The 21188-nt window shown below is 40.4% G+C and overlaps 1 protein-coding gene across 5 annotated transcripts in view; it reads right to left on the bottom strand.

Annotated features, from left to right (window-relative positions):
• The window catches only part of HIVEP1 (HIVEP zinc finger 1), a 119867-nt gene that overhangs the window by 62497 nt on the left and 36182 nt on the right, over window positions 1-21188 (bottom strand). The window contains exons 1-2 of one of the 5 annotated variants that reach the window (XM_041475362.1): window positions 17874-18358; window positions 16603-16771 (exon numbers count right to left, since the gene is read on the bottom strand). The exons of 3 other annotated variants lie outside the window; for them this stretch is intronic. In XM_041475362.1, coding sequence (XP_041331296.1) covers window positions 16603-16642 — 40 coding nt within the window. In that variant the 5' untranslated portion in view covers window positions 16643-16771; window positions 17874-18358. Of the gene's footprint in view, window positions 1-16602; window positions 16920-17873; window positions 18359-21188 lie in introns of those variants that run through there. One more of the 5 variants, XM_041475361.1, reaches the window with a different exon arrangement.

The raw sequence follows: 21188 nt of genomic DNA, 5'->3' as shown, positions 1-21188 counted from the left end.
ACATATTAAGCCAATACCTCACTTCAGTGACTGATTTTACTGTTTTCCTCTATCTGCTCCCATCCTCCTTCAAGATCTGAGTCAAAAACTAGGTCTAGAATATCCCAGCGAGCACTTGGGTCTTTCCCAACCCATGTGCTATTCCTGACAAAGATGGCAGGAGTGAGGATAAACCATCTCTCCAGAAACTGATCATGCCCTGCCTGGGTTTAGGCAGACCCTAAGCAGAGCAAGTTAGCTGTGTGGTGATTACCCTACATCATCCAAATTTTCCCCAGACACACCCAAAAGGAATGACTTGGGGACAGACGGGACCAATCAGAAGGCTTTCAGTGAGGAAATCAGGCATGCTGGGGAGATGTTTGGTACTGAAAGGACAGTTCACATCATTAGGAAGAGATAATTTCTGGTCACAGCCACACACGAGCCTGCTGAAGCTGTGCTCAGCTTTAAGCACCAGCCTGGTTACCCTACAAACCACACGAGCCATTTTCAAGCTCCCCTGTGCTTCTCTTCTCCAAGAAGATTTCTGCTTGGAGCTGGATTGTGCTGGTCCCAAAGTACTTGTTAAAACCTGTCTCCAGCACAGCCAGCTCTGTCTCTCCCCCTCCATGCCTGCTCCAGCTGGTCCCGGGAGCCAAGGGGGGAGACTGGCCCCAGGGCCACCACTGCTGCAGCCTCCCTGCTCCTGGTTCCACCCACAGGCACCCTGCCCACCCTGGCTCACCATATGGACAGCAGCGTCCTTGTCCCTGACCACTGCAAGAAACCAAAATCGCTCAGATCATACAAATCCAGTAAAAGGGAACAGAGACAAATGAATTTATACAGAAAGGAAAGAGAACAGTGAAATCTTTAATCAATCTTCCAAAGCAGAGTCCCAACCAAAATTGTTTTTCTTTCTCTCTCTTCAAGGAGGAGTGGGAGTTTTTAAAATATTTGCCCTAGCTGGTAATCAGCATCAAATATGAAGAAAAAACCCTGAAATGCCATTTGTCTCCCTTTCCAAGAAAGATAATGCATTCTCTCAAGGAAATAAAAGAAAGGAGGCTGAAGTATCTGGCATTCTTTTTTTGATTATTTGATACCCTTGGATAAGAAATCAGCTCTTGAAAAAAATATCCTGGAATACTGACACTGTAAATTTAACTCATTGACTTTTATGCAAAAAACCCTAGTTATTACAAGTAGCTGAGAAGATTTTGTTCAGTAAATAAATAACAGAAAACAGATATGGCAGTGCAGATAGTTAAGTGTATTATTAATATACTATGAAGTGTTTTAAAAGATGAAGAAAAAATTTTATAGATCAATTCACATTCACCTCATACCACAAGAAGTACAGTTCCTATTGCTATGGAACAGCAAGCTACTATGAATTATTAAAAAAAACCCCAACAAGTAAAATCTACACCAACTAAAAACCCAGCCCTCTTCCTCTCTTCTTCTAGGCTTAGCAGTGAGATTTTCTTTCTGTACTTGCAAGCTTAGGAAGATAATTAATGAGATACTTCTTAAACACCTACGAAATGATGGCACTCTGCAATGTGAACATCCCCCAAGTGTTTTTTCTCTGTTTTATTTAGAACTCACGCTCAATTTTGTGCTGTCTGATTGAAGATGAGGGGGCGGTGAGGAACGTGGGGGAGAAAGCCACAGCAAGCTGCTGCACACACCATCCTGTTCCTGCATTTGGAAGTGAACAATTCAACCTGGAGGGAGCTTACTTCAACAACCATGTGCCAAGTGAACATCCAAGGATTTCAAGTCCTCAAAGAAATTTTTTTTTGGCCTTTAATATAAAGATTTTACATTAGTCAACCCTGTGCCACAAGAGAGTAGAAAGAATTATATGCAACTTTATTAACTAATTTACAGTAAGATTTTTTTTGTTTTGTTGGAACAATGACTTCTGGAAAATTTGGTGGGTGGGAGAAGAGATTATCAGATGTGACACTTGACTAAAACAATGAAAACAAAAACCCAGTAGAACATTCTGAAACTGCGTTTTGGTTTTGTTTTTATTAAGTTTGTTCGGACATTTTCTCAGTAGTACTAAATTTAATGACTCAAGAAACAGCCCCAAATTTCCTGAAGTATTCAGATTTTAAAGGGCATGTCCTCCCTACCCCTATGTATAATCTAATCTGTTTATTTCAGTTTTAAATGTTGTACTATTTACAGAAGTATTTTTCTCTCTTTTTTTTTTCCCCCAACATCTCGGCTAAAATAAATTCCTGCTTGAAGTTTCCATGTTTCCTGGCAGAGAAAGGCTAACTGAGACAAAAATTGTGCATGGTTAATAGGAAGAAAAGTAACATTGGAAACTTCACTTGCACAAGGAAGGGAAGGAGGACAGAGAAAAAGGCCAACTAGATGACCTCTCTTGCTCTCTGATTTCCTTTCTCTGAGGAGGTTCTCAGTGACTAGTAAAGCACTGAGTCTCCCAGGCCTGAGCACCTGGAGTTGTGTTGAGGGAAAAGGCTTGGCCATCTTCTCACTAAAGCTTACATCTTGAATATTTCAACCAAGCTGAGAAATCATAGTGATGGCCTGCCAGGGAACAAATGTTGCTTCCCTAAGACTTACTCTTCTCTACTTATAATCTTCTCCAAATTCACTTTGTTTGTTGTTACAAATCATCATACAGAACTGCTGGAATGACTGGATTTTGTAGCACAGAAGAAAGAGTGGAAAGGTGGGGCTCTGTGCTCACTCAGGTTTTCTGTCCTGCCAACCCCTCCTCAGCCAAGAATCACATCAGCAAGACCAAGTTCCTCCCACCTACTGCCACCAGATTCACCTGGTGCTGATATTGAGGGATCTGAGTTGTGGGCATCCACCACATGCACAGATCTGTTATTGCCCATGTGAACTCAGTAGGTCAAAGGCTTCTGACGGCTCTGACTTGAAGGAGACCTCATTTTCCTCTCTTTCTTTATGGTTCTCAAAAATAGAAATAGTTTGCTCCATGTGGAAACTTATGAGAGAAGGAAAGGACATAGGAGAACAAAGGCTTAAAAGATAGCACAGGGAAAAAAATAAGAAAAATATTATTAAGTACAATACAAGGCATATAAAAAGTGGCTACACTATCGAAATTATGCACTGAAATGGTTTGCTTCTTTTGTTTCCTTTTTTCTGAGAAAATGATAGATTAGTTCATTCAAGAAGAATCTACTTAGGAGAAATCACAGCAAGTAGAAAAATACTAAACACATGATTCCCCATTTCTTTTCCCTTTTTAACAAAACACTGGACAGTACTTTATCAGTGACTAAATTTAATTAAAATAAATACTCTTACAGCAGATGACCTGACACTTTCATATCTTTGGCAGTCTTTCTGTACAGCTTCTTATTTTCTGTAGCTACAATTCATAAATACAAACCGAATAATCTTGGGTTAATCCTGAGACAAGACTAACTAATTTCTTATAGATTGTCAAGTATTTGGCTTTTGGTTTCATGCTGTAGAATAAATTTTAAGCACAGAATACTTTCAGAGAAAGAAATAAAAGAATAAATCAGCCAACCACATCCAAAAGTCAACAACACACCTCACACCCTTTCCGTTCATATCAAGTTTATGGTTTAGGTGTTTAAATACTTCAGTTTTCACGGAACCATTTTAGTAATTACTTCCAACCATATTAAACTGAGAACAGTTTTATTTTTAAAAACTTCCAGAAATTATGCTTTATTCAAACTGAATACTCAACCACTCTTCATTAAAAACTCAAGCCAGGATTCAGTAACAGAATCCAACCTTAATTACCAATTATCAACTACATAAAATTTTCACAATTCCAGTAGATGATCTTTAAGATTTTGGTGGCTCTAACTTCATTACCTCACATGCTACAGTAAACAGAAGATTTGGAAATTATCACTCCAAATTTAGCACAAAAGCAGGGACAAACCCAGTGGCATTTGTTAAATACCCCTTGAAAAATTAGGATTTAAACATGGAAAACCAGATAGTTTTTAAATTATTACCAGGATATAGCTCTGAGCATGCAAATAGTTTAATTTCCTGGCTTAATTCCCAGCTGAACCACAGGCTGTCAGATGGTACCTTGCGAGTCACCTCCTTACAGGACAGCTGGAGGAATGCAACCCAACCAGCACATTAGCTGCCTAAATTTTGGACTATGGGAAAGTGTTTGTATCTGGAATGCTGTGTTACAAGAATGCTAAGGTAAAAAGCCACAGTCAAAGCACTGAAATAAATACATAAAGAAAGAAACAGGTCAAATCCCTGTACTTTTTTAAACTACTCATAACGTTCAATTTATGACCTTTTGGTCTGTGGCGCTGAAGAACTGACCTGCAGGTCTTGATGACTCTCTGAAAATAACCACATAGCACATAAAGTTCATTCCTGGGCACTTTGTTAGTTTATTTTCTTAATTCTTTATAGGAAGGGTCAGTCTTTGTAAATAAAATATTAGGCTGCTTCAGGAAAAATACAGAGAATACAACTATATCAGAAATAAAAAAAGTTCAAAGAGCAATACAAATACTTACAAGCCTGCAGATGATTCCCAGTGAGAAAAGTCTGAAAGTTTACAGCAGTTTAATTTACAGAGAGATAAGGAATATTTGAAATAAGGGTATATTAAACAATAAATGATACAGGGAAGGTCAAACTGACCATTAGTGGAATAGAAGACCAAACTGAAGCTTTGTAACTCTTACTTCTTACGTCAAGTTGTAGGTCTTACAAGTTGAACTTCTCGCCAATTTGTGTCACCAATTCATCTCAGCTCCCATTTTCTCCCTGCTTTCAGGCAAATATTTAAAATGCATGTGTTTGGGATTTAGCTTTCCCACTGCAAATGAATTCACTGATCAATTCTGTTTGAAACACTTTAAAACACTATGAGATATGAGCTCCTGGGCTTTTGTCCTGGAATACTGAAGCTGTGTACTGGGGAATCTCAGCTCTTTCTTTACTAAGAAGACGACACCCTAGGTGAGGGCAAACAGATAACACTCTCAATGAAGATCAAATGTGACTTTCAGAACACCACCCAGCTACTAACTGCACTGCTTAAAGATTAAAAAATCCACAAAATAAAATACCATGGTCTACAGCTGGTTCTTGAAAAATTGCCCACTGAACTTCCTTGTTATTCTCCCTCAGAAACACTTTACAGGAGCCACTTTGAGATAGGATCCTGACGAATCACTCTGAATTTGTTTTAAAGAACTGAGGAAAGAGTTAAAAATAATTCTGGTTGCTTTAGAAGCTGACATCCTTTGTTTTACTTGAGATTAAATACCATTACATGCATGCAATACCCTTTAAACTTGCCACTGTTCCAACAATAACTAAAGCTATTCTAAGAAACTACCACCCAAAAGGAGATCACCACAGAACTACAATAAGTTTGCTGCTGCAGAACTGGATTATACTTGCAACATTACCAAAAATGCTCAGCCAAGCCTAGCGGGGAGTGACCTCAGTGTAACCACCGAAACAAGACAGTGACTGCTGCTCACCAACTCCATCACAACCACAGTGATCAAACAGCAAGAGAAGTGTTTCTAATTTCAACAGTAGCTAGCAGCTAAAGGTATTTTCAGCAAACTTGGTACTCAACCCAAATAACTAAGACGACATTTTTACACAAGAAAATTAAAATACTGCTAAAATTTAATGATTAAGGTAAACCCATGTGGTTGTACCATGCATTCTTATGGTTGCATCTCACCCACATTGCAAACTTGTAGACTGATGAATTCACATTCTCTTGTTTGCTGATACAAACACTTCAGCTGTAGTCAGAAGCACACCTGATCACCAACACTTCAATATTTCTTTTAAACAATACAGACTTTTAAACTTGTGTAAGCTGTTTCAAGCTGGCATCACTTTATTTCAAGCCATCTCAATTGATATAATTCAAGCATGGAAAGGAATTTTTGTTGTGCAATATTTTAGCTTTCACAAACCCATTCCCAGGCCCATCCATGCTGAGTCATCTCCCACGCTCTCCCCTCCACCTGACAGCCACCCATGGCCCACAAGAACACAAACCTCCTGTTTTGACATCTGTCCTTCCCAAAATGAACCTCAAAGGACCACTTTGAATCAACCCAGCGAAAATGTTTAAAACAATGTTTTGAAACATACTGATGTTCCAGTAATAGCTATGTTTATACAGTTTACGATGCTGTATGTGACAATATATATGACATGACTTCTAAGTCTTGATCTGTCTTAACATTTTAGAGATTGTTCTGACTAAAATTAAAAACATTGATAGGCAAAACGAAGCTCAATATTTTGCAAACTAAGCTGCCACGTCTCCCTCTACATATGCCTATGAATGTACACATTTTTAAGAATGCATAATTAGCTGCAAGAAAATAGTTCTCAGAAACCAGAAAGCTAAAGTATTTATATCAAAAACTGAATCTTTCTCACTCTATCTGCACAAATAAACCCACTGAAGCTGCCAGCTTTGTCAAAGTGAGCAAGATTAGGTTCTAAACATAAATCAATTTAAGCAGTCAGAAATCTACAAGAAGTACTAAAATTGCTTTCAAATTCCTTGCAGATTTTTACAAAATAAAAGTCATTGACATGTCTCTGGAAACAAAGTTTCTAGTCTCCAGAAACAAAGTATTTCCTATGACAGCATTTCTATTAGGGACATTTAAAAACTGGTTACAATGCTGGTATTTCTAGATAGCATTGCAAGGGTGGCTTATGGATGGGGAGTGGGGAGGTAGTGGTGGCAAAAGGCGATACTGATCTTACAACTGCAATACTTAAAATCCCAAGTATCCATCCACACTGGTCAGTCAGAGTTGCATTGTTCTGATTTGGTTAAATTTTTTTGGGGTTGGGTTTTGTTTTGTTTGTTTGTTGTTTTTTTTTTTTTTTTTTTTTTTTTTGGGTTTTTTTTTTTTTTTTTTTTTTTTTTGTTTGGGGTCTTTTCCTGGTTGCTCTTTTTTACTTCCAAATTTTGCTATGTATTTATAGCCATAGAAGTCAGTAAAGTGACTTGATTTGTGAGAGGCACTACAATCAGACACATCAAAGATAAAAATAAAACTCATTATCTTTAAGGTTGCTCTCAAAAGTCAGCTATCACACTGGCATCACAAGAAATTAATTCATCAGTATATTTTTGACAAGCACAGTTTTTTCCTCCAAAAGGTCATTTTTCTAAATTAAGCTAAGTATTAAATATCTTTGCTGCTCTGTCACACATCTCAAACTTAACTCCTGAAATGTTTTCACAGTAAAATCCAATTACATTTGAAATAAACATATGAAATAAAGTTTCACATGCATTTAAATTTGACATTTGTACCGTAAGCAATGTAAGCAAACACTAAGGCCTGTTTGTACGTTTTATAAACTACATTAATGGAAAATGTGCTTACTTGGTAAATACAGTATAGCCCAGTTTTGCCCAGAAAGCCTCCTTGTTTTAGAACTACCCTAAACACACACTGTTAAGCATGAGAGGCAGATCTGGAAATCACTGCTGTTCACATTACAGTCTGCTAGTGATGGATTAGGACCATATTAACTGAGCATGTGCCAGAATCATAAAATAGTTTGGGTTGGAAGGGACCTTCAGAGGTCATCTAATGCAATCCCCTGCAATGAGCAGGGACATCTTAACGAGACCAGATTGCTCAGAGCCCCATCCAACCTGGTCTTGACTGTTTCCAGAGATGGGGCATCAAACACCTCTCTGGGTAGCCTGTTCCAATGTCTCACCACCCTCACAGTAGAGAATTTCTTCTTTATATCTAATCTAAATCCACTCTCTTTCAGTTTAAAGTCATTACCCCTTGTTCTATCACTAATGCTGTTGCATAAAGTCCCTCCCCATCTGTGTGGGCTTTCCTTACTGAACTAGGGAACCCAGACCGATACCCTGCACCCTGTGCCTGCTGCATGCCACCTCTACATCCTCCCATATCTCTCCCCTCTCTCATCAAACTGCACTGGAATGGAATCCACCAGAGCTGCTGCCCAGGACTTTGCTTCTGACTCCTACCCTGCCTCCAGAAGGTGCTTTGCTGGGCTCTTTCAATCAGCAGGGATGAAGCAGGGATGAACTATGGAAAATACCCACCTCTCCCCTTCTGCATTAGGAAAGGAAACCTACCCGCAACACCGACAAGAAAAAGCAGCTCCGCAGGATAAAAAACGGGAATCCTCTGGTGCCAAGCGCACATGCCAAAGACAACTTCACTTTGTGAATAAATACAGCAAAAAGAACAAAGGCTCTCCTCCCCTTTTGCACCTACTGGAGGTTCCTGTGTGATGAGTGGATTTTCTGCAGCGCCTGCTTTCCTGGCAGGCGAGGGTTACAGGAGTGTCTTCACTTATGTAAGTGCGTTTCTTGAGTACACAATTACCCAACACACCCAAGGCACTCCAAGGCTTTTTTTTTAAAAAAAAAAAAAAAGAAAAATCAGTTCCTTTCCAGCTGGAACATTTTTGCTTTTTTCAAACCTAGGTCTGTAAGCAAAGCCATAGAAACGCTCTGAATGTGGTGCACAGAGACCCTCACTATCCCAGCAAAAGAGACATTAATTTCTTGGCAGCATAACTCTCTCCCTCTGTACTGAAACGTAGGCTGAGCTCCAGACTTGTAAGAGACCTCGACATTCACAAGAACCTCCTCCATTTTCACCTGTGCACCTATTTTCCTCCTACAGAAGGTCATCAAGTATCTGCTGAACATTCCTTCCAAAGCCACAGAAGACACCTACGCCAGCAAGCCCCACCACCAGGAACAAACACCCCTTCTGCCATCTCACAGCATTAAGTACTTGACTCTGTTCTTCCTAAATTAAACTTCAACTCATTTAGAAAGAGAAAGAGTAGGATATGAACATACAAGGGAGTATTTGCCCAGGAAAAGGCAATGGGGCCTTCTGTGGGGAGATACCTGCAATTGTTCAGCTGCAATAACATGTAGAAAAATCTAACTCTGCATTTGAAAGGCCATCAGTGAAATCAAATACAGACCTGTCAGGCAGCACTGCACAGACCACAAAAGCCTAATTACCAGGATTCGTACCTACCACAGTTTCCTTAAAATACCTTCTGCCTCCTGAACAAGTCTTCAGCTAAAGGCCATTCAAAAACCATGGAAAGCTTCCCTTTGGGCACAGATTCAGGAAAAGACACAGCAGGAACATTCTGTGTAGGTACCAGTCACATCCATCATAAGTAGGTCTGTGCCAGGAAGAGTGTGACAGAAATTTCTGATCACATGGTGGTAGAAATAGGCCTTTTTTACTGACAACCTGAATAGCTGAAAGCATGAAGGAATCCAAATCATTCCAGTGCTGCTGTAAGATTTTAATCACACACATGGGTTTTTAATCACACAGGTCTGAAGGAGACATGGGGAAATCACCGGTGTTCATATCACAGTCTGCTAGTGCATGATTAGGACCATATTTACTGAGCAGTGTGCCCAGCACATATAAAAGGGGAAAAAATACTTAGTCCCTTTCTCCCAAAAGGTTTAACTTATCCACACTCTTAAAAAATACTGTTTCTATTTCACAAGCATTGCAGATTGCCAAAACCTCTATCTCTGCTCAACGCTATACATCCTGACAAAATCACTGTGTCTGTTTGGGTGATGTTCATTCTCTCCCCAGATACTATTTTTGATCATTTTATCTAAAGCAAAATGGTGGAACTCCAAAACTATACTGGGCTTGGAGGTACTGTAGAATTGGTTTGCTTCATTGCTATGTTATACCTGATGACAGCTCAGAGGTCTGGAACAACACATTAGGAGAAAGGAAGATGTGAAACATACTCAACCTGCAGCCTGCTCCTTGCCATGCTCCCACAGTGACCCGGGGCTCTGGGAGAGTACATCAGTAAGGCAAGCTCCCCAGGTGGCTCTCAGGGCTGGTGGTGATGCCTGGGCAGCTGCACATCACCACCAGAACTGCTGCACAGATGGAAGCAGAAATGAGCATTCCCAGATCTGACCACCACCTTGGCTACAGGAGGGTCTGAAACTTTCTGCCAGACCCCCAATATACTGACGGAGCCATGAATGCATCAAGTTGAAAGGATGTTGACAATTATTTGTCCTTGCCATTATTTGAAGTAGAAGAAAAAGGTTAAGTTGTCTGACAGAAATTAAATGTTTTAATAGAGACAAGGACAAATATGAAGTTATCAGGATGCAAAAAGGCAACCTCCATAAAACTGCTCATGTTGTAATCTATGCAGCCAATAAAGACACAGTAAAAATAACCATGCTACACTCTGCTTGAGTGCTGTTGACATAAGATCTATGGGAGAGAAAATAAAAAGTAAATAACCAATCAGTCTGCTGTTTCACTGCTGATTGCTGAAGATACACAGCAGGAAATGATACCTTCTGTCTCATACAAATCAACAAGACTTAGAGCAAACCAAAATTTTATTTGGAATATTTCATTTCTAGCTCTGATTTGAGATTGTTGGCTATGTTAATTTACAAATTTTTGCTTTATATCACATATAATTAATATTTAAGAAGTAAAATTTTAAAACAAACAATGCAACAATAAAGCTTCCTCAAGGCATAATGCCAAGAAAAACCTGAAGGCTGCCCTAAACCACACTAGCAAACACATTTTGGGAATACCTTGTACAGGTATTCCAAGACAACAAGAAACTCTGTGCTGTATTATCAAAGGGGCTTTAAGTATTATACTGCAAATCCTGTGTAACAAGAAGCAGATCAAACATATCAATCCATACACTCTCATCTGAAATTCCCCCTATAAAAACTAGGTTTTAAGAAAACAGGTTGACAATAAACGCCAACTGGAGACTAAAATGCATTATATGGCACATTATCCTCACATTTATCCCCAAAACAAGTAATGTATATCCATAAAATCAGAACAAAATAAATTGAAACACATCATTGTTGGGAAATACACTGTTAAGGCACACAGAGACCTCCTAAATCCAGAGTCAATACTGGGACTCTTACTAAGATATTCCAGCATTTTGAAATCCTAAATTCAATTTTCTTTAATGACGTACTGGCCATTTCTCCTGTTCTAATATCACCAAAGGACATATCGTTTGGCTATAGTATATGGTGGCTAACACCTATCTTTCCCTAAAACTTTAAGCTCCCATGGAGATGATAAAATTATGCTGCCAGACGGAATCTGACAAAACAAAAACCTGACACAAAAATTCACTACCAAAATCTAAGGTATTTGTGGAAAGGATGAGCTTCAGCGTTTTACACTTGCTGAGTATTTTCTGGAATTAACAGTTCCATCTTTCCTAAAAAAAAAAAAAACACAACAAAAAACCCCAAAAAACATTTGTCCAAAGCTTTCTTTCAAGTCTTTTAATAATTTAAACTAGAAGCCATTCAGACTTTGAAAAGTCAAATTCAGTAAAAAGTCTGTAAAATTTATAATAATGAATCCCTCATTTAATGCAGAAAATTTCAGAAAAACTGAAAAACTATAGAAATATGAAAAGTTTTGAGTTTTCAAACATTGTTTTTGTTGGTTTTCTCCCATTAAATACAAGTTATAAAGGAAAACAAAGTCACTCTTCTAAAAATAATGTCAACGCTGTCCTATGAATCTAATTTCAATGAGCTTTATTTGTAGATGTTTGAGAACAGCACAAATCTATTCTGAAGGTCATCTGACAATTAATGGCATGGCACACACTTACTAGGAGTGGATTTAACATCTACTGCTTATTCCAATCTGTGACCAAATTTACTACTGTTCAGGGAACTCCTTCTGAAAATACACCTGTTTTAAGCAATTTCAATAGGGATATGTTTTGCTTTTTGCAGTAATAACATTGTAGCCACTGTAAAGCAACATTTATGGGTGTCAAAATGCAGGCCTTTTTCTCTGCCATACATCCACCCGTCCCTTGCAGGCACACACAGGTGACTATCTCACACAGAATAAATTAGAATTAAATGAAGCTGAAACGCCTCCCCCAACCCCATACTCCAGTCTCAGGTGAGCATTTGACTCTTCACCAAAATGCAGAGAGTGCTCAGGCTGACTATAAAGTTCCCAAGGATTTTAAGAGAAGCAGAAATTGGTCTTTCAATTTTATTAGGAAACCAAAACTTCCTGGCACAACCCCACAACATCCACCTATCTGTGGGAACTCCCTTGTTATTACTACCATTCCCCTGTGGCAAGAGACTGCAAACCAGCCAAATCTCACACAAAGGTTCACTTCTCCATCGCACCTGTGGAATCCCCAGGGTGTAGATGAAAGTCGGGACTGACTGCCTTGGAAAACGTCCAGGCATGGAGCAATAAAAACAGCAGGCAGCAAGTCACCTACCAGAAGCTCAAAATTCCCTCTTTTGAGGCAAAAGGGAAAAGGGAAGGGGACTCTTGTTTCTGACCACATAGCTCAGTGATGGGAAGGCAGCAGAGAATGTGTGGGATGATGATGGAGAGGTGAGGGAATTTCTTAGTGAGAGGAAGTCTGGTCTCTGGGTTTAGGAACTTGTCATGGGATATGTGAGTTTGGTACCAATGTCCAACACAACCTTCCTGTGTACTTTATAGTTTTAGTCCATAAAACAAGATTTCCACGCTCCAAGAATTTATTGAAAAGGTAATTTTATTCCTAAGGAACATAGTGGCTGCACACATGAAGACTTACAGAGATATTTGGATACTTTATTGCCAACTACTTACATAGAGATACTCTAGAGTTAACCCCTTGCCTGCCCTCCTGAGCCTATCTTCTCATTTTCCAATGATACACAAAAATTTAAAGGCAGCTTTTTTTCGCTATTTTATAGAATCGTGGAATGTTTTGGGTTGGAAGGGACCTTAAAGATCATTTAGTTCCCAAGCCCTTGCAATAGGCAGGGACACCTTCACTGGAGGAGGTTGCTCAAAGCCTCATCCAACCTGGCCTTGAACACTTCGAGAGATGGGGCATCCACAGCTTCTCCAGGCAATCTGTGCCTGTGTCTCATGAGGTATTATTATTATTAATACCTCATGTGTCTCATGAGGTATTATCCAAGAGTGGCCACAAACTCCTCCTGTCCTTACACATTCTGACAGGTAATACTAACTAGTGAGACCAGAGACTTCCAAAACAGCTAATGAATCAAAGTGCTGAACCACAGCTCTCTTAAACCAGCCTGGTTTTCAGCAGGGAGCTTGCTGAAAATCAGACCTTATCAGATGTTCTCAGAGTGGGCCCACACAAAGCTACTGCTAAAACCCTTCTGCAAAAACACAACTATTTTGTATGCATCTCCTAAATACAGTGTAAACCAATTATTGTACAGACAATGCAAAACTGGGGTATTTAGAAAGTACCCTCTTCTTCCAACTTGCAGTAATTAATTTCAAAATCAACAGTCTTCATACTACAGTTGAGAATTTTCAAAAGGCCTTTGTGATGGGTTTTAACTAATTCATTTTCCCATAGAAACTGGTAATCTCCTGCCAATCCAAACAGCATTCAGTTAACTCAACTCTCAGGTGTTCCCAATAATCACACTCATAACTCCTAGGTGAGGTAACAACCCATTTCAATCTGTTAGAAAATGATCTTTAAAGATAAAACTTATTATTAAGTCATAAAGCCCTGATATTTATCTTGCAATGATGATAAAGACATATAATAAGGCACGGATGTTCAACCAGAATGAATATTGTGTTCAGTATGAAGTGGTTAACAACCATATACTTTATAATATATAAAACCCAAACAAGTAAAGACCGAACAGTATGGTAAACCTGTAGAGGGTCTCAAATGGACACTTAGACCACACCAAAAGAAATCCATGTGGTTCTTTAAAGACAGCTCTGCCTCCCACCTGACACATCCCCTCTGGCTGAGCTATCTTCATTAAGATTCAAAAGCCTTATCCCTGCTTCTCACTCTCACTGTACTACCCACCTCCTGGATGAAAGACAACTTGTGAATGTTTAGGATCACTTTTGGTAAAATATACTAGAAAAATGTGCACCATCAGATTTAATATCACAAAAAAACTTGCAAATATGGGAAGATTTATGCCTGGTGTTCTTCTGAAATCTCCCACTAAATAAATTCCATGGTTGAGCTCTAGGCACCTCCTAAATGTCTTTTCACAACATAAGCAGGCCTGGATGAAGCAACAGTAACAGCTGATCCTCCAGTATGTGCTGTGTCCTGTCATCTATCATCTCCAAGGCCATCAGCACTGCTGGGGTTGTAATCAAATTACGGTCCATAACAGACAAACGAGCAAAAATTCTTCTTAATTTAAAATGCCATTAATTCCATTAAAACTATATTGACTGTAGTAAGGGTCTGCCATTTTTAAACAGTGCAAAAACATGTAATTCCCTGTGACAAGCATACATATACCAAAATAAAGATACAGAGATAGACTAGTTCCATATCAGGGAAGCGAGAATATCTGAAAGACTTACCTACACAACATCAATTAACACAAGTCCAGGGAATTTCAGAAAGGCTTCAGAAGTGAAACAGATGACATGGCATGTTTCCCTTCCTTCAAGGAGGAATTACTTACTGAAACTCTACACTGCCAAAGGTAGCAGTGAAAGTAGCAGCAATTAATGCTCTCAGCTGCATTTTCCCAGCCTATCCAAAATAATTTTATGGCCAGGCTTCATCCATCTTAATTTGTTTATAATTTTGCCAAGGTAACTGCGATTAACTTATCAAATTTCAGGCTGCACTACTTTGGGGTCAGGGGAGATGGAAGGAAAAGAAAGGCTAATGCCAAGTCATGTGTTTCCCTCAGACACCTAAATAAATAACTTGCTGGTGATGCAGAACAACATTGCATTTAAAATAAAGAGTCAAATCCTATAGCTGAAAGAACCAAAATAAAGTTACTTTATCTCTTAGAAAATAGCAGTCAGTATGAGCAGTCATATGCAAAAAACAGCTGAATTACGCATAAGACCCCTTCATGTACTCTTTTACTTCTAGAAATGCAGCAGAAGCAGTATTTCCAGTTCCTGGAAAGTCAGGGTATAAGCTAGTTTGGGGGCAACCGAAGATGTCTAAATGCAAGCAAAGTTCTCATATCCAAACACTTTCAGTTCTCTGAGCAAACAAAAACTGCTCATGCCCAGAGAGCACAGAGCCAATTTTGCAGGCTACTTCAACAGGTACCAGGCCTGATTTGCTAAATAAACACTCCAGCAACAAAACTATCTAGCAAATTCCCCATGGGAAGATTCAAAACCAGAAGGCACCAGAAATGCCTGCAGGCGTATCTTCCACTCTCCAGGCACCCCTGCTTCCCAGGCAGGGAGCTCAGAAACTGATTCTCAGCTCCCTCCTGCACCACCTGGAGTGAGCTGAACTGCTGCATAACCCTGCTGCAATAAACTCCAGTGTCTGGCTCTCCGTGCTGCCCATGTTCCCACAGTTCAGTACAGCTCTAAGATTTGTCTTTTTGTGATGCCAGCTCTGACTTCTGCTTTTTTAAGAACATCAGCATGCATGCACACAGGTAGCAGCAAGGCTTTGCTAACTAAAGCAATGATGCTCTACTCAAATGTCTTCATACAACCAATGCTCAGCTTCTGGAAAACTGGTTTGGTTGAGATTTTGTTGATTTCAAAGTATAACTGGGAGGTAGAGGCCTTGTTAGGAGTTGTAAAACCCATTGGTAAAGCTACACTACAGCTCTGCCTATTTATACAGCAGTGTCCTCACTTCAAGGGTTCAGAGTTCTTGTAGTCCATTTCTGGTTTTTTCACAGAAATAATACCTGCAAAAGTGAAATGCCTTTTCCTCCATAATGGCCTTGAAGTTAATAACTATTTTAGAGCAATTCCAGTACAGTCGGAAGCTGTTATTGGCTGTTTATGTAACAGTGAATTAACCCCCACTGACACCTTTCAGGAATTCAGAAGCACAGCGCACAAAATGTACTTTGCAAGAGCTTGTTAATATATGGTAAGTGCAAAAGCCGTCTCAATTCAGAAGACTGGCTTTCAAAGCAAACATGTTTAACCTGCAGTTTCAGTCATGGAAGAAATTACTCAATTAATTGCAGGCAACAAAAACAACAGGGTTATAACTAATGTACAGTATATGCTCTGTGGGTGTAACGCAAGCTCATTTCCCAGTAGTATTCTCTCTTACATTTCTTACCCGACTGCTGGAAAACTGTTTAAGAATGTTAAATTCACTTAAGACTTTTTCCCACACACATCTGTTTTCTGGCAATGAATATTATTATTAACACAGGTAGGGGCTGCTCTCTTAAGAAACATGTTTACAACACAGTAAATTTGGAGACCAGTATTTTCATACTTAATTCTAGACCAGACATCATCTTTTCCAAATTTAAAATTGAACATGGGAATTTATAAAGTTTTTGCCTGCTCTAATGACATCCTTGCAGTGACAAAGAAGAGACCACGGCAAAAGGGTTCAATAAATCCTCACCTGCTTCTAGGAATTCTAGCAGGCAAAGAGTAGTGAGAAGATTAACAGCACAAGAAGACCCCACCGGAGTTGACTGCTCCCACTCCGACACTGAGGAAGAGACGGTGTAAAATACTAATAATGATTAAAGATAACAGAAAGGAAACTTACCCAAGCAGACACTGATGCCTTCTCCCGTCATTTCTTCCATTCATGTAAAAGACATCTGTCAATGATTTGATCTAGGCTCGGTATCAGCATAGGGCTGGTACTTGGACTCGCTGCTTAAAGATTCTCAGGGTGTGTTTATGTGCACATCTTATGATTAAAACGCTGACAACTAAATGCGATAATAAAATATGCAGATGAAGATTAAAAGAATCTCTTTCCAGCACCTGCCAGGCAGTTCTCAGCAGGCACTAGGAATGTTCATAAAGAGGGATGCCTGCCGTTTCCATCGAGGCCAATTCCTCAAACCCACCTCCCTTCAAGCCCTGCAGTATTTTTCTCATCCTGGCCCCCATGCGAACGCATCTAATCCTCTTACCCCGAGAGCCACCCCCGCTCCCTCCCTCCCAGCTTTATTTTATTTAAAACGATGCCTGCAACAGCCCGGAGCTGCCCGCCGGGTCACCCCCCCGGGACACCTGGGCGACCCTGCCACATCACGTTAGGCGCCGCGGAGTGACGGGTTAAGACGTAATCTGTCCCTCTCCCCCGGCTTACGGATCCCAGGAATCCTCCCCCGCTATCTCGCCATGGCAACGGCACCACCGGCAGGGAGCGGGGCCGCCGCTTACGCAAGAGGCGCAAGGCCGGGCCCCGCGCAAGGCAAGGCCTCGGGGCGGCCCGGCCAGCCCGGCCCGCGGGTCCTGCCGGCGCCGGGGGGCGGCGCGCTCGCCGGGGGGTTTCCCTGCCCCTTTTCTTCTCCTTACCCTTCCCCCCGCCCCTTATTTATTTTTTCTTTCTCTTCTTTTTTCTCTCTTCTTTCTTCTCCCTTGCCCCCGTGATACTTTCTTCATTCTCCCCTTTTCTCCTTCGTTTCCCGCCTTGCCGGTTTTTTTATTTCATTTTTTGTTTTACTTCCCCCATTTTAATTTTCTTTTTTTCCTTGTTCTTATTTTTTTATCCCTTTACAGCTCTGTTTACACTTTCTTTCCCCCTTTTTTTCTTCCCATTTTCCGCCTTCTTTATTTTGTTTTCCCCTCTTTCTTCTTTCTTGTTTCCTCCTTCCCCCCCACCCTTTTCTTTTTTTTTTTTTTTTTTTTTTTCTTCTTTCCCCTCTCCTCATATTTTTTGTAGGGTTGGTGTGGGTTTTTTCCCTCTCCTGCTTGTTTCTTCTTTTCTTGTTTTTTTTTCCTTGCATTTCCGACAGCCAACCAAGAACCAGCTGGTACAGATTTAACCCGCTCCAATCCCATCTCCCACCATGGAAAACTGACCACAGCCAAGGCGTTGGACTGCCCACCAATTCCCATTCCTGCTTCCCGGGGAACAGGCGCAGCAGAAAGGGGTTGCGCCTTTGAGTTCTTCAAATGAATAACCCTGGGAAGGGCAGAGAGCCGGCAGATGAAAGGCAAGGTACGGACTTTGATCGTGCAATCGGAGCCATGCGGGCAGGCTCCCGAGACATGTGGAGCACCCCTGAAGGTCAGCCTGGGCTGATCAGATTGCAGCAAGAGAGCCACAGAAAGCAGGGCAAACGGAGGTGGAAAAATCTATACACCCAGGTATCTGCCAAGAGATGAAAGAAAAGTTTGCCTCTGATGCTGGGATTTATGAATAAGGTAAATGAAGCCGTAATCTAACACTTGAGAAGATGCTTAGGTCTTCCTTCAGGAAAACACTTAAGCACGTGTTTAAACCCATTACTATTCAGGGCAGCCCATAAGCGTTTGCTGAAGGTTAAGCACAACCTTCTTATAGGGAGCCCTTAAGTACTGTGCTGATTAAGGTGGGTTTTTTTTTCCCTTCTAAATTTGAGCCACTGTGAACCACAAAATTAATTGCCCTCATTATATTTTAATATTGTCTCTGTCTTCTTTCAAATTAAACCAGAGAATGCAAACAGAAGGTAATTCTTATTTTACATTAAGAGGTTAAAGCCCAATATTACGTTCTGTCATGTTTTTTTTTTCTTTAAGATCAGCTGGCTGCAGAACACCATGCATCCCTAGGAATGAATACCTTTCATGAGGAAGAAAGAGCACATGGAAAAGTGATTGCTCTGCTACTCCTAAACTCTGGAATTCTCTTGATGTGCTGTTACAAGCCAGAAAAGATCACAGAGAGCACTGCATACATACATACATACGCTTTATCCAGTGACCCCCTTTGAAGGAAACCTGAAAAAGGCTGTAGATGATGTACACATTTCAGCTATTAAAGGTCATGAATAGGACAGCTATTTATTAGTTCAAGTAAGGTCAGTGTAACATCCACAGGCAGAGAACTCTGCCTGTTGCACAAATGACACTGCCTGCCCTTAATGCCCTGAGAAACTTTTGACAAGCTAAGCATATGCAACAAGCCACAAACCTTACATGCAACTGCTGCAGTTCATTAATGTTCAACACGAGGGTATCATATCTGAAATGGGTTCCATTTCTGTATCCCAGCACATTTCCTCTCCTCCAAGTTCTCCACAGGTCATTTCTGACAAAGAAATTGTATCCCCTGATGGAGAAGGAATGCTCACTAACTAGTGAATTGGTGGTTGTGTCTCTTCCCAAGAACCATTCTCCTTTGCTGCTATTTTGGAATGTTCTACCCCACATACTACTATTGGTTCATTTACTTTCTTTATACACACAGAAAAAGGGACCTTGGAAAACAATTTGTGCCAGTTTTAGACTTCTACTGGAGCTAAAATCAGGGTCTTGGTTGAATTCCACAGTTTTGGAGGAAAACACTGTTATGTAACTCTTCTTTTTCCCTTTCTGGAAGACAACCTTGGTAGAAGAGCATATGAGAAGCAGTGAAATCTTTTGCAGGTCTTGAGACAGATGGCAAAGTAGGAGGGCAGAAGGTTACCTTAAGGTCAGGGTGTTTCCCATCCTTATTAGGTATAATCCAAATGCTACAGGCAGGCAGGAACACTTCTGCTACATTCACCTCCAAGAAACTTCTTCTCACCTGAAGTAATTTGCCCTGCTAAATCCTGAACTAAAGGCAGTATCTTCTTCCTGGACGGCTTGTTATTATAAACAAATAAGGACAAAGAAATGAAGAATAATCTCAAACGTCTGTCCCTAAATAACCAATCTACCTTTCAAGATCGAAAGGTCTCACCCTGCTCCTATACTTGGCATGGAAGGTGGTCAAAAGAGCCGAAGTTTGAAACCCGGATACCACAACTTCCCTGATGTGCCTCACTCAGCCCCTCAAACAGGAGAGCAAACTCAGGAACTAGTAGGTTGGATCTTAGAACCATTTTGTCATTTAGGTTAGAAATACCTCTAAGATCATCGAGTCCAACCACTAACATGGTGCTGACAAGTCCACCATGAACTATGTCCCTAAGTGCCTTGTATATACACCTTTTAAATACCTCCAGGGATGGTGATTCAACCGCCTCCCTAGGCAGCTGGTTTGAATGCTGAAGAATCATTTTGTTCTTTCATTCTAAACCCAACTGAATATAAAATTGTCATAGAAACATTAAGAGAAGGCCATGATCATGCTGCAAAAAAGCCCCAAAAGTGCAGTCAGCTGTCCACCAATAGTGAAATTAACCATGAACTTTACAGAGTGACTCCTTGGATGAATGTTGTTTAATTATAAGGGCGAAAAGGGGAAAAATTAGATGTTAAAGTCTTTCTCACTGTTCTAACAGCTTAAATACCTATGAGCACTAAATCAACACAAGTACGATGATGAAATTAGTAAGTAAACAACTACAACCTTCACTGCTGCACAAAGAAGCTTGAAACCAGATATCAATATGAATGACCCCAATTCCAAATTTGTAAGCCAAATCTAGAAGAAAATGTCTCCTTATGTGAGATCATAGTGGAGCCCAAATGGCTTCAAGAAAAAGCATACATGAACCACTCTCCTCTGTAAAGGCTCAAAATTGGATGTTCGAGTTAACCACCTGTGAGTTTTCCCACAGAAGCAGGACCTTGATCAGAGTGTTACTGCTGGCACCAGATTCCCTGCAATGACCTGGCAGCATGTGATTACCACCTAAGCTTCTCTTTCCTCCCCCAAAACCAAGCACAAAATAAAGGACGCCAACAGTCAGTGTCATTAGGTACTGGAGCTCATTGCACCTGTAACTCCCTACATTTACTTCCTTCTTGGAGGATTATTTTAACAGTCTACTAAATAACATTAACTAGCAATGAAAAAAAGAACAGATTACAAACTGAGGATCTCAATTTTCTAAAGCTGAACTCCCAGTCTCTATCACTGGAGTAAAAGTCCAAGTGATGAAATAAACCTTGAACTTTGTTGCTTTACGCATCATTTTTTGAAACAAAAGAGCACCTTGTCCCAGACACCGCAATTTAGCAACTTCATCTGTATACGTGTCAGAAAGAGAGAGCAGAAAGATCCAGCCAGCCAGTATCCAAACAAGAGCATTCCCCAGATCAACATCACTGACTGGAATCGCACTTGGAAGGGATGCACACCAATGCAGTTATTGTCACACCCCGTTACTCAGTTCCAGGCAGGAAGCTGTGCCCAACCCAGTGGTCTCAAAAAGTGGGCCACATGAGCAGCAGCCAATCATCTAGGTACAAAATGAGTGG

The sequence above is a fragment of the Pyrgilauda ruficollis genome, unplaced genomic scaffold (genome assembly GCF_017590135.1).
Source record: "Pyrgilauda ruficollis isolate IOZ18807 unplaced genomic scaffold, ASM1759013v1 scaffold35, whole genome shotgun sequence".
NCBI classification, from domain to species: Eukaryota; Metazoa; Chordata; class Aves; order Passeriformes; family Passeridae; genus Pyrgilauda; species Pyrgilauda ruficollis.
The sequence above is the reverse complement of the archived record's forward strand: the minus strand, read 5'-3'. Positions and strand labels throughout refer to the sequence as shown.